Source organism: Lasioglossum baleicum, chromosome 5 (assembly GCF_051020765.1).
Source record: "Lasioglossum baleicum chromosome 5, iyLasBale1, whole genome shotgun sequence".
NCBI classification, from domain to species: Eukaryota; Metazoa; Arthropoda; class Insecta; order Hymenoptera; family Halictidae; genus Lasioglossum; species Lasioglossum baleicum.
The window spans coordinates 16,111,669-16,123,881 of record NC_134933.1 but is presented as its reverse complement, the minus strand read 5'-3'; the positions used below and the strand labels follow the sequence as shown (position 1 = coordinate 16,123,881).

The 12,213-nt window shown below is 39.4% G+C and overlaps 1 protein-coding gene across 1 annotated transcript in view; it reads left to right on the top strand.

Annotated features, from left to right (window-relative positions):
* LOC143209213 (serine/threonine-protein kinase 32A) overlaps window positions 1–12,213 on the top strand; it is a 38,153-nt gene that overhangs the window by 18,738 nt on the left and 7,202 nt on the right. The window contains exon 5 of the mRNA XM_076424581.1: window positions 3,286–3,483. Within this exon, the coding sequence (XP_076280696.1) occupies window positions 3,286–3,483 (198 nt within the window). The remainder of the gene's footprint in view (window positions 1–3,285; window positions 3,484–12,213) is intronic.

Below are 12,213 nucleotides of genomic sequence, written 5' to 3'. Positions count from 1 at the left end.
AGAAATGGTTAGGTTATTACAGATCAAGTGTTCTATTTCGTATACAAGTCTGGCTATACTTCAAGATGACAGTGTAATTTTTATGCAATTAGCTTTATTACTATTTAATTTATTGTGTGATTCCCGCAGCATATCAACTTTCCTATCACAGGGTATAGAAAATTACCGGCTTTTTTGATTTTTTTACTATGTGCACCCACTTTGAAGAATTTGAAAAACTATATGTTACAACCATAACGAGATGCTAACATTCTAAAACTGCAATTATATCAACTGAGTATTTCATAACTTCTACGAGAAATCGGCATTTCAAAATTTTTGTAAATTCTTTAAAATTCGGTTTCGAAGCTAATAATCCTGGAAAAATTATAGATGTGTATTGTATGATAATAGCTAAAATATGTCTGATTTTTTCAGAATTTTCAATTGAAGAGTTTTCAATTGAATTTTTAATTGAAAACTCTGTTTTTCTTTGTCACCCTATTACGACTGCAAATTCAGTTTGGTTTAGAGGTAGTTTTGACCCCCTGATCCAGCTACACCCTTTACAGACTTTGGACTGTAGTATTTACACGAGAATGTTGTCTAGTTTTTAATTTGATTGGCAGTGTTTAATAATTGAGATACATTTTGGAGTACACTTCCCCGAGTTCTCATCCTCATTTCCACTTGGGAAGATCAGAGTGAGAATTTCTGATGAGTCGAGAAACTTATAGAGATAAGTGCAAAAATAGAAAAACTTCCTTTAGAAAAATTGAATTTTACAGTGCTAATACATATACTTGAGTATTTATGGTGCTGTCTCGCGAGAGAATTGCGAATATGAAATTGTCCTAGCTTCCCTTAGAAAAGTTGAACTCTGTAGCCTCGAAGTAGTATAAGCTTGAAGGTATTTTAGAAAATGTTGCAGAATTTTAGGATGAGTCCCACGATTCCAAGACGAGTCTCTTTAGCTTTAGAAGCTAAAGTCTCTTTAGCTTCTAATTGGAAGAGTCTTGTTATTATTCCAGCGAAGGAGAAGGAGGACGGCGAAATTATCGTCGCTTTCTCAGGAAGAGGATCAAATTAGCGTCGGCATTATCGATCTGCCACTCTCGGCGAGAACATTAGAGAGACTCTGATCCCCGTGGCTCGCTGATTTTCCGCTCGTTCCGCCGCGCCGGCTTGATTAACCGCGAAATCTCTCTCCATTAAAAGCGTGGATTACCCTCTCGGTTCAACTGTGAATATTTACACGCTCACCTTTTAATGAGACTCGCGGTTGCTCGCCGGGTCTGCTCCTCGGGTTCGTTCGTTCGTTTCTGTGAATTCTACGAAAATTGATGTCCCAGAGTATCTTTCTCTCCTCTTGACTGGCAAGCCCCGTTTTCACTAAAGCTCACGAGACGCCACGCTTGAATAACGATCGAGCTTTCGCTCGTATGATCGTGAACACTTGCTCCCTCCACCCTCCAGCCCTTTGCTCGATCTTTTCATCAGTTCGCTCGCAATTTTGCTTTCCACAGTGCCCAGAAAATTCGAAGGGCGTGACGACACTGAAAGATATTCATTACGGGTGTGAGCTTAATATTTTTCATCCTTGTGTATTGAATTGTCAATGGCTGTAAGAATTAATTCTTGGATGTTCCTTCGTAGAATCGTCGTTCGATTTTAAACAAGAATGAATTCCTAGAGGATGGACAAATTAATTAATTCAATTTTAAACAAGCAATATCTATTGAAATATTGTAAAATAGTCCTCATTATTGTCTATATATTTACTGAATCTTACTGGTGAAGCCAATGGTCAATTTCAATTTGAAACAAAATTCAAATGACTCATGGCAGTGGCTACGAATTAATTTGTGAAACTAATAGTGTGTTTTGCGACGTGCATATTGATGTTTATGTGAACGAGATGTAAAACTTTTGATTCTGCGGGTAAAGAGGATTTATTCTGGTAATTTGCAGAGATATTAAACACGTTGCGAATATAATCAGCTTGTTCGGATCAGTTTCGAACAGAAACAGACCGTTGCTCTTAATTACAATTCCTCTTGCTGCAATACTAATTCATTAAACCCGCGTAGTTTGTGTACAGTTTGTATATTCCACACTAGTTAAGAGAGCTGGACTTTTTCCAGAAACGAATGCCAACGGCGATCCAATTTCATCCTCAAAATGAAATGACCCAATTTTCTAAACAGTGTAGCTGCAGGAGTTAATCTTGGGACTTCAATTCAATTTGCATTCGTTACTATTTTGTTCAATTTGATCGGAACTGTGTGTTTCCGCATTCGAATCTCCAATTTACATGCGTTTCCATTTGTTTGTTTAAGTAATGAAGTAATTAGTGAAAACCCGTGTAATCAATCGAGAATCGGGAATACGCAGTCGTTGCAGTAATTGAATATTTTTCATTGTTTATTTTCGATATCAATTTGTTGCAGTTCTAAATATATATGACGAAGCCATTATGAATTTTAACTCGACTAAACCTACTTCAATTCTTAAAAAGCCTACGTCCGCGAATATTTTGTAGCTACATACTATTTATGACTTTCGCTTAAACATATCTTCGAAACGTTTCTTTTAGGTAGCTCGATGTTCTTATTGCGGTTAATGAAACAGCTGCGAACTTAAATTATTCGGCAGAGCAGTCGTTCGACGTTGCTTTTAAAGCACTGAGACAGAAGATGGATGAAACTTGTCTCGCTTCATCACATTTTTTAATTTCCAAAGAAGGGATCTGGTATAATAATAAGCGCTAAACTATAATGACGTAATTTTCGTGGGCGCTTTTATTTATAGTCACTAATGTCATGATTTTATTTAAATTTGTAGTATATTTTTCTATCTATTCCGACACTAATTTTATAACGGAGGAAATTTTGAACTAGTTGCTTAAAATTTTGGGGGAAAATATTATTCATCATTTAGCTAGATTCGGTATTTTCTAGAGAAAACCAGGAAAAACATTATTTTCTCCTTTTTAGTGCATTTTAATATAAGCGTGGTTTTTAAAAAATCTTTTTATATATTTTTTCGAGGTTTACTTTACTTGGCCAGCGGCCTGTAGCTTCAGTGTTGCAACAGATCTAAAAATATGAGGCAGAATAATTACTTTGTTTAGAAGTGTTACGAATTAAGATGGGTACGCTTCGGAACGCAGGGAGAGCAATTGGTATGTCCTTGTTGGATATAGAAGAATAATTTTTATGCAAGATGCTTGAAAGAGGATTTTCTTGATTGACGTGGAACTAGCGTTTCTCCAGGATGTTTGAAAGGATCTCTTCATCGTTTCAGACGAAGAGGACCTGTTTATGGTGTCAGACTTGCTTCTCGGCGGTGACCTGCGTTACCATATCCAACAGGAAGTGGTGTTCACAGAGAGAAGTGTGATCCTCTTCGTCGCCGAAATCGCATTGGCCCTGGACTATCTGCAGAGCCACAAAATTGTCCACCGTGACATCAAACCGGACAACATCCTGCTGGACGAGGAAGGTGAGTCACCTTAGAAATTCATTGTCTCCCAGCAATTGGAGAATTCTCTTTCTCAAAACCACAGCCGAAAATACGAAGAACACGCCCGTCCCAGTAAATATGATTTGCCCAGCGTGGCAAGATAAAAGAAAAGACGCGTACAACGGTAGTCTAATCGATTTACGAGCATCGCGTGGCACGCGGTTGTGAAAACCTGAGAGGAAAAGCTTGTAACGAGAGTCACCGACTCCCGTTTCCTGCCTGACAATAGTAAAGCGAAACCGTGCTTCCCGGAAACACCGTGAAAACCCACGGAAAATTCGTTCACTCGGCTCTAATCGATTGATTTATCCAACCGCGGACGGGAACATAATGCATCGTCCGGGAAGCCATTGTTGTCCCCGGGATTTCCGGAAGAAATTTTCGGAGGTTCGAATCGGCAGTTCCGGTCACCGGGTTGAATAATTTCGCGGGATTCTTCGACCGAAAGGACGATAGATAAATCACGATGCACGCGAGCAGTTCGAAGACAATGAAAGTCAATTCTGTCGACGGTGTATATATCACATTCGCTCGAAGAATCTTCATCCTTTTCACGAAATTTCCCTGGCGGACTTCAACTTCACAAGCTTTCGGAGATGTCGTGATTAGACTGCGGATTGTATGTACTTATGGTAAAAATGAGTTGGTGTCATTTCAAACATTAAAATGATTACTAGAATTTTAGAGTGTCTATGCATTCCTTAAAATTTAATAAATTCATACTTGGCTCCCATGCTTTTTTAATTAATGCCAACAATTTTTATTTAGCATAAAGATCCGCAGTCTAGTCATGATAAGCTTTCTGAATAGATCGATGCTGAAGCAAAGGTGCAGCCTTGAAACTCTACACTTAATGTAATTTCATTCTATGACTTAACCCTTAGAGTATGTACATGATTATTTTCGAATGATATCAAACATATTTTCTTTCGTCTAACTGTTATACTTGAACTTTCAATCCATGATCCTGTTTAACAGGAAAAATTGTAGATACATCAGACTTCTATTTATTGTATTATTAGACCCATTGAAAAGTAAGTTAGAAAATGTTCTCGTTCACGAAGTATAATGTTACTGTTATAAATTTATTTAATTCAACAGGCCAGCACTGCTCCAATGATAAAAATATTTACGTCAATAAACGAATGAATATATTTTTTGTTGTTCTAGCAGATATAATAAAAGTCGAGCAAAATTGAAATAAATTCAATCCTGGTGTTATACCCACCATAATTGTAATTTTCAAATAATTAGAGACTTCTGTTATTCCTTTAAATAAGAACAAAATTCATTAAAGGGCCAAGAAAATTGCTTTCTCGTTTCCTCACGAAGCCCAGAGGAATCAGAATGTTAAAAATGTCGGACAAAGTCTTGAAAGTAGAATATCGATCGAGCATGGCGTGAGTCTGCGTAATAAGCAATTAAGTGCACGATAATTCGTGCTAGGGTCTATAAAAGCATGAAGAGAGTCTGCCACGTTGGCTAGCACGTTCCACGAAAAAATCTACTAAAAAGCTCGTTACCGTTGCAATCTGATTTTCGAGTGATTCAGAACTAAATATTTTATGCTCGATAACGAAGGTTCGTTAGAGTCGAAGCACGTGCATCGTGTATCGTGTTGATACACCCCGAAACAAAGCGGGGTCAACTAGATCTGTTCCAGGTTTTCGACAATCGTCGATCGAATCGTGAATATAAATCGCCAATTGCCAATCACACACAATCGCCTCTCGTTAGTGTGAAATAGCAGAACATTTGGGGAGAAGTTGCGTCAAACGAACCCTCGAAAGTTGACGATCGTTAACAGTATAACAGGTTCGAAAACGGTGGTTGGACGTGCATCGAGTTTCTGTTCGGCCAATAATCGGCTGGAATCGCTCGAAATTTCACGAGAGATACCATAACTATCGGAATACTGTGCGCCGATGTTCGGGATATTGTTAAAACACGACCACAAAGGCTGCGCCGAGGTAAGGCACATTCTGGGAATTACGCAAATTACAACCGGTCCAATTTCACGGCACGCAAATATGCTAAGCCGCTCGTAAAATCTCGGTTTTACATGAAAATCATCGGATAATCCTTCCGAGTAATTTCCGGGCTGTTACGCGCCATTAAACGTCGAGCAATCGCGTCGAGCTCCGATCAAAAATAAAAAAAATCGATCCGAGTTCCGGCAGACTTTTTTCCTTCCTGCGCAGCATCCCCTTAGGGGATACACTGTGTGTATCGACGTGTAATCCGCAGCAAAAGTTTCTTATTAAACTGAGTAAATTGAATACAATGTATTCCTGTCAAGAACCGACATGCTTTATATGTTAGTTGCGGATCTTTATGCATAAATTAATGTTGACCCGTGAAACTGACAATTCTTCTGATGCCGCTCACGCACAAGAAAAGCGTCACAAATATAAAAATACAACTTTTGCGGGAGAGCGGTTCAAAGTCCTTTGATAGTTTACCTAGCTGTGACTGCAAGTAAAAACAAATAGAACTTAATAAGGCTATCTATGGGGTTAGTTTTATAAGTATATATTAACATAAAAATGTATTTATCAATACTCTGGCGAGTATTTTAATGTAATAAAACGAGAAAACCGAAAAATTTCGAGATGTGACGTTTTTCTTGTGCATAATCACATTACACGTAAAGCGTTGAAGACGTTGATCACAGTACGAAGTATAGATATGAATGATGTAAGAATGTCGAATAAGGCAACGAGCCAGATACCAATTATTTCAAGCACTAATTTGGAGGACCTAAGCGTTTGAAAGAGAACTCGCTTCACTAATTAGCTTCCATTGCGAGATAGATACACATGCATGCTCGTAGCGCGCCGATGTGTATAGTCAATAGCGAATGTGGAAACCAACTAACCAACCGCGGCGTGCTCTGGTCCAGAATATTGGGGATAGAGAGATCCTCTATGAGAATGCTTCGATTAATTTGTTCCTGTATGGATTGACATGTTTGTGTGGTGGTTCCGATCGGTTAGAGTTAGACGATCCTCGGACCTATCAAACAAGAATTTTGCGTTTCTTTTCAATTTGGTAGCTTCATCGTGATTTCTGTGGCTTATAAACATTGGAAAACGCGATAGAATTCACAGAGCATCCATTTACGTTCAATGCTTGATTTAGTTTTGTTCTATTTTTCTTTGCGAGAGGAACGCGGTGTTACTGAAACATGCGTGGACATTCTGTGGTTGTAAGAAAGAGCGCCGCATGTCACATACTTTCCCTTTTGAAATATTGCCGTTTAAAACATAGGTCATCAGTTAAATTGCATTATTTTTTGAGCCTTCCAAAGTTGTTTTCATGATTTTATTTCTGGTAAATATACAAAATTTGTCTCGTATTTTTTGAAATATTATCGAACTCTGAGTGAGTGATCTTGTGTTTTTGAACCGGGACTATTTTGCAGTCGATAAATGGACAAGTTCAACGACCATATGGTGATCTTTAAAACGAGAAAATGAAGATACTGATGGGAATGCAGTAAATTTTCTGAACTGCCGTTTGATTGAGAACTCATGATTGCGGGGATAATATAAAAGTGCCTTAGCGAGATAAACTGCCGCAGAGGGACGCGACGCGACGGATTCCGTTTGTGACGGTGTTCGCTGGAATGCTAGTGTCCCCGGAGCCCGGAAATCAATAATATTTACCTGTAATATTTGCCTGTACACCGACCGGTGTAATATCCGTACTTTGACCCAGCTGAGCTATACTTTATTACTTAACGTATCTGATCGTATTATACAATTCACTAGCGACCGTCGACGCACGAGGAAAAGAGACATACTAGAGGACTGATGTCCTCTAGAATTGTGCATAATCCAATGAAATGATTAAGATCACTCGACGAGTTGTTTCCCGTTCCGAACATGTTAATAGCCGATCATATTCCAGCAAGAAGTTATTGTCTGAATAAAAATGGGCTCCTTATGGGTCGCGTGACGGCTTCTCTGAGTGACACTAACAATAAGTCGAGCCCGAAACGAGAACCAGTTCAAGTGTGCTCGGAACGTGACTGTTTCGTAGAAACGAAATGGCGGATCAAATAAGCTTTTCTGGATTGCAATAAAATGGAAACGCGTGTCGTGTATATTCCCAAAGCTCCCTACGACATGAATTTGAGTTTGACGAATGGCCGAACAAATATAAATTATTTCGCAAAAAACCTCGTGCTTGCGCTTTCCGTATATCGACCGCTTTGTGCCACGACACCAGTTGATACAAGGTAAAAATATTTGGAGAACTTTCCGGAGGCGACGCGAATTTCGTTTATCCCGCATCGATTAAACGAAAATATTGCTTCGCAGCAGGGACCAAAAATAACATTTATTATGAAATTTTCTACGATAAAAATCATTCATATATGTAAAGTTGATTATTATTGAAATTTAAGATAATGTACAAAAAAATATAAAGGAAAAAATTCGGAGAACAAAATGATTAGAAAATATCGATTTTTATACTTTTTGGTTACAAATAACAGTTATTAGTGTCCAAAAAATTGGATCCTCCTCGATAACGGTTATCGATGAAGAAAAACTGTCGATTGCTCGATGTTATCGATGAGAAAAGTTCATTTCGATGACTCATAACAGTTATCGATGAGAGAAATTTATTTCGATCTCTCATAACAGTCATCGATGATCGAATTTCTTTTCACTTGTCCATAATAATTATTTGACGAGAAAATTCATTTCGGTTGTTTATTTAATTATTGAGTTGTCTACTCTTTTTCTGTGGGCTTGGAAATCAGTTGGTGGGAAGAGAAGATACATTAATATGTGAAAGCATGTAGAAGAATTTAAGGATTTTCGTAATTTCCAGTGTCGAAAATTTTCAATTTTGCGCCGCCTCCGAAAAGATTGTATTGTATTTAAGTTCGTGTGTATTCACAGAAATTAAATGGAAATTATTTTATACTTTTTAGTGCGTTTTTTCGAAGTCGGTTTAATTTTTCTTTATAAAATTTTTTGTTAAATTTTGCTCTCTCCACCGTTTGGTTGATAAATGTATGATATAAAATTCGTAGGTCAGTAACGAACTGTGTCGGACCAAAATTCAAGCCAACTCGAAACTTTTTCCTCTACTAATTCTCTGAACCGTCCTGAGGGAAATTTCATCTATTAATTTTTTCCATAAACGTATCAAATTCACCATCTAATTTTAAACGCATCTAAACTGGAGCACGAAGATATGCGCTGGAACTCGCCGTCAGACGACTGGCAGTGTTATTGAACGTTGCGGGAATTTTTGGTATGGACATAAGGGTTGAACGAGCACGCGTCAGCCTGGAAATGTGGCGAAATAAGGCTCTGGAAGGCTCCTGACGGCGAACACACGCGAATAACTTTCTGTCCCGGTGTACCTTGACACTCGCCGCCCTTCCTCTCGTCTCTCATTCTCCTGTTGTCGACGCGGCACACTCGAAACTTTCATAATTCTTCCTCGGGGCACGTTGTTCGCGGATGAAACACAAACACGTGCCACCCTTGCCTTCGAATCGGACCAAGGGACCGGAAAAACGATAGAAGACAGTTTAATGAGATGGCCCGAGCACGAAAATTAGAATCCTCGAGTGGAGCGAACAAGCCTCATAAAAGCTCAACAACCAGGCATCGAAATAAACACTTCGGTTGTAATTTTTCATTCAACCCTTGGATAGCAGCCAATTTTTTGAACTACATAGGGGAGCGCCTAGGTTGGATTTAATTTATGGATCATAGTTAATTAACGCCACTACTAATACTGTTACTATTTTTCCTGTTATACCTAAATCAGATTCATTTCTAAGTAGAAATGTTGATTAATTAGGATACTAATTAATGAGATGCTATTAGGACCGATCATTTCAATAAAATCAGATTCGTTTAATCACTTGTGAAACGTATTTTTGAAGGCATTTCTATTCAAGTACGTTGTAAATTCTATTCCAGCAGGAAGCGTTTAAGAAGAAGAAAACTTTGCATAAATCCCCGCGAACTCTGTTTTGCCTTTTCATCGAAATTCGCAATATGAGGACGGCTTTTTTAAAGAGGATTTCTGCGGTCCATGTTTTAAATAGAACCGATTAAAGAGTCCCATAAATCTCTCTCGATCCCTGCAAAAAACTGTTCTCAGAAACGAGTCGGTGTTCTTGACAGCAATCGAAATAAAGTCGACGGGGGCGGCTTAAAATTGTATTCGATTAACACCATTCCACTTCCGTCTCTCGTCTTCTCCGCGCGGCGAGTTTTCCGGAAGTAATTAAAATTATTCAAATCCGAATCCGACACGGATATTTGCACAAATTTTCAATCTCGAGCCTGGAATTTTGCGGGATTCAATTATCAAGATCGTCGGGTAGGTTTTTGAAATACCACGGTTGGTTAAACACTGCCGGTTCCTATCCCGTCGGATAATTCATTTGCTTGTTTATTCTTCGAAAGGATGCACTACTCTCCGAATAAATTTTCGTTTCCCGTTTTCCTCGATGAAAAGTATACGCTTTGGAAGTTAGCAGAAATTAATGCGCGTAAATAGCTGCGGAAGTTGTTGCGCTTTGAAGATGTTCGATTATTTAGTATGTCGTAGGAAAGATTTTATTGCGACTGTAGATATTTATATGTAGAGACTGACATCTCTTTGGTGTGTAGGAGTTTGCTCGCACCCTCTTTGCTGTAAGTTCACAAAATTTACAATGTAGTTACTGTAAAAGACCACGGGAAAATAAATTGGCGTGAGCACCGTGTTCGCGATCCTTCTGAATATTTAAAACTGCATTTTCTGGGAGCACTATCATTTTAATTGGCAGGCAGCGCAATGCATGCGGAATAATTAAAAGACCACTCAACAAGAATTTAACCAAACGTTTCTCTGAGAAATACCAGACAAAACGTGGAACAATACGAAATAATTGAAATAATCGAGAGAACAGGAGAATGCTTTCTCGTAATCAACGCAAAGAATTTTTATCCCGCGTTAATATTTGTAATGAAATTATCACCACCGAGTGCAAACAGAAGTATGTTTCCCAATTACACGAGAACGTGTTCTGCACGTCGCGCGATTAACGAGGCAATGCAATGGCCGAGATTATTCTACCGCATTGCTCTTATCAAAGCCAATCCTATTAACGTGATAACGTAGGCATCCGGAAAATTGCGTTCGCTATTAGCACCGTTGGTATTAATTAAATTTCGCTGGTCCTGTGCGGTGCTGTTCGAAAAAGGACTCACGTTGAGAGCGGAGAACCTCTTTCGTGGGTTCTCCAATGGTCGAAGAACGGCCACAATGCAATGGAGGACTGCATTATATTCCGGTGACGTAGCAGGCCGCAGATCCGGTCATTTTCCTCTCTCTTTTCACGGCGTGACTATGGCAGAACACTGACTCAGCCTATAAAGAATTCTACGGTGTTCGGAACACGTTTGACCCCCCATTATCGACTACGAAAATTTGACGCGCAATCACTTCATCGATCTAGTGCTTAATTTTATTCGATATTTATCAGAACATTATACCAGAGTTAATTTTTTAGCTTCCGGGATCGTCCCCCGGTTAGTGGGATCGCGAGAATTACAAACGATCTTCGGTTCAAAGGCGGGGATAGGTTATTTTCCTCGACGGAACACACGACTTCACAAAGCGACTGCAGCGTTCGATCGCGTTCCTCGCGATCATAAACTTTGCAAGCTCCCCTTTGCTCTGAATTTCTGAAAAATAGATTCGCCGTGGAGGTTGTTGAGAAGCCGCCTTCCGAGGAAGTCGTTCCATTGAATCCTTTGAGCGTGTCGTCACGGGGCAAAATTCATTTTTGAAACGGCAAAAGAAATGTTCCGAGTGAAAGATTTAGCGATTTTCCAAGGCTCGAGACTCGACCTCCCTTTCAGCTTTAATATTATTTGTCCTGTATTTTCGTGCCACGTAATCTGTCCTATACAAATATTCTGGATATACTGCACAATATATTACGGGTATCTTTGTTTCGAAATTGGCGAGATCGTTCGACGAACGCGATAAAACAGCGAGACAGCCTTTTGTTTTATTCCACTCTCTCGATTGCGATTATCAAGATCGATGCAAACCTCCATGCAAAATTCCCAGGCGAGCACCGCTACCATTGCATCGATGCGAACGCGAATGAGAAAATGAAAGGGGTTGACATGGTGCAGCTTGGGGGAGCCTGGAGGAACGCGCAACCCTAATTCCCCGGTGTACTTAAGCGACTGTTGTTCAAGCCACGAGATTGCTTCTGCATCATTTAAAATTACGGAAGGCCGGTGTCACCGTCCTCGAGAATTCCTCTCCACCGCAAAAACCGCCTCTTTTCGAAACCTTCCAACGAGCGACCTTTTAAAAAACCCTATAGAAATTGCAGCGTAACTTCCGTATTAATTCCAGCGGAGAGCACGGCCTCGTTTTAATCCTCTCTCGATATTGGCGAACGATAATGACGGTATACGTTCGCTGCATATTTTACTGCCAAGATCCTTCAGAAACTGATAATAATTTTGTCGAAACATTTAACCGGTGGTTGAAGATGAAACAATATTTTGTTCGGAATATACATAATATCAAAATGGTACTGCGATACACTTGCCGGAGAACGTGATGTAGTTACAGGTCTCCAGAACACAATCCTAATCAGGAATCGCCGAGATAATGGTGTCTGTATTCGACGAAGCAGCACTGTGCAGTTGTTCTTACAAATTT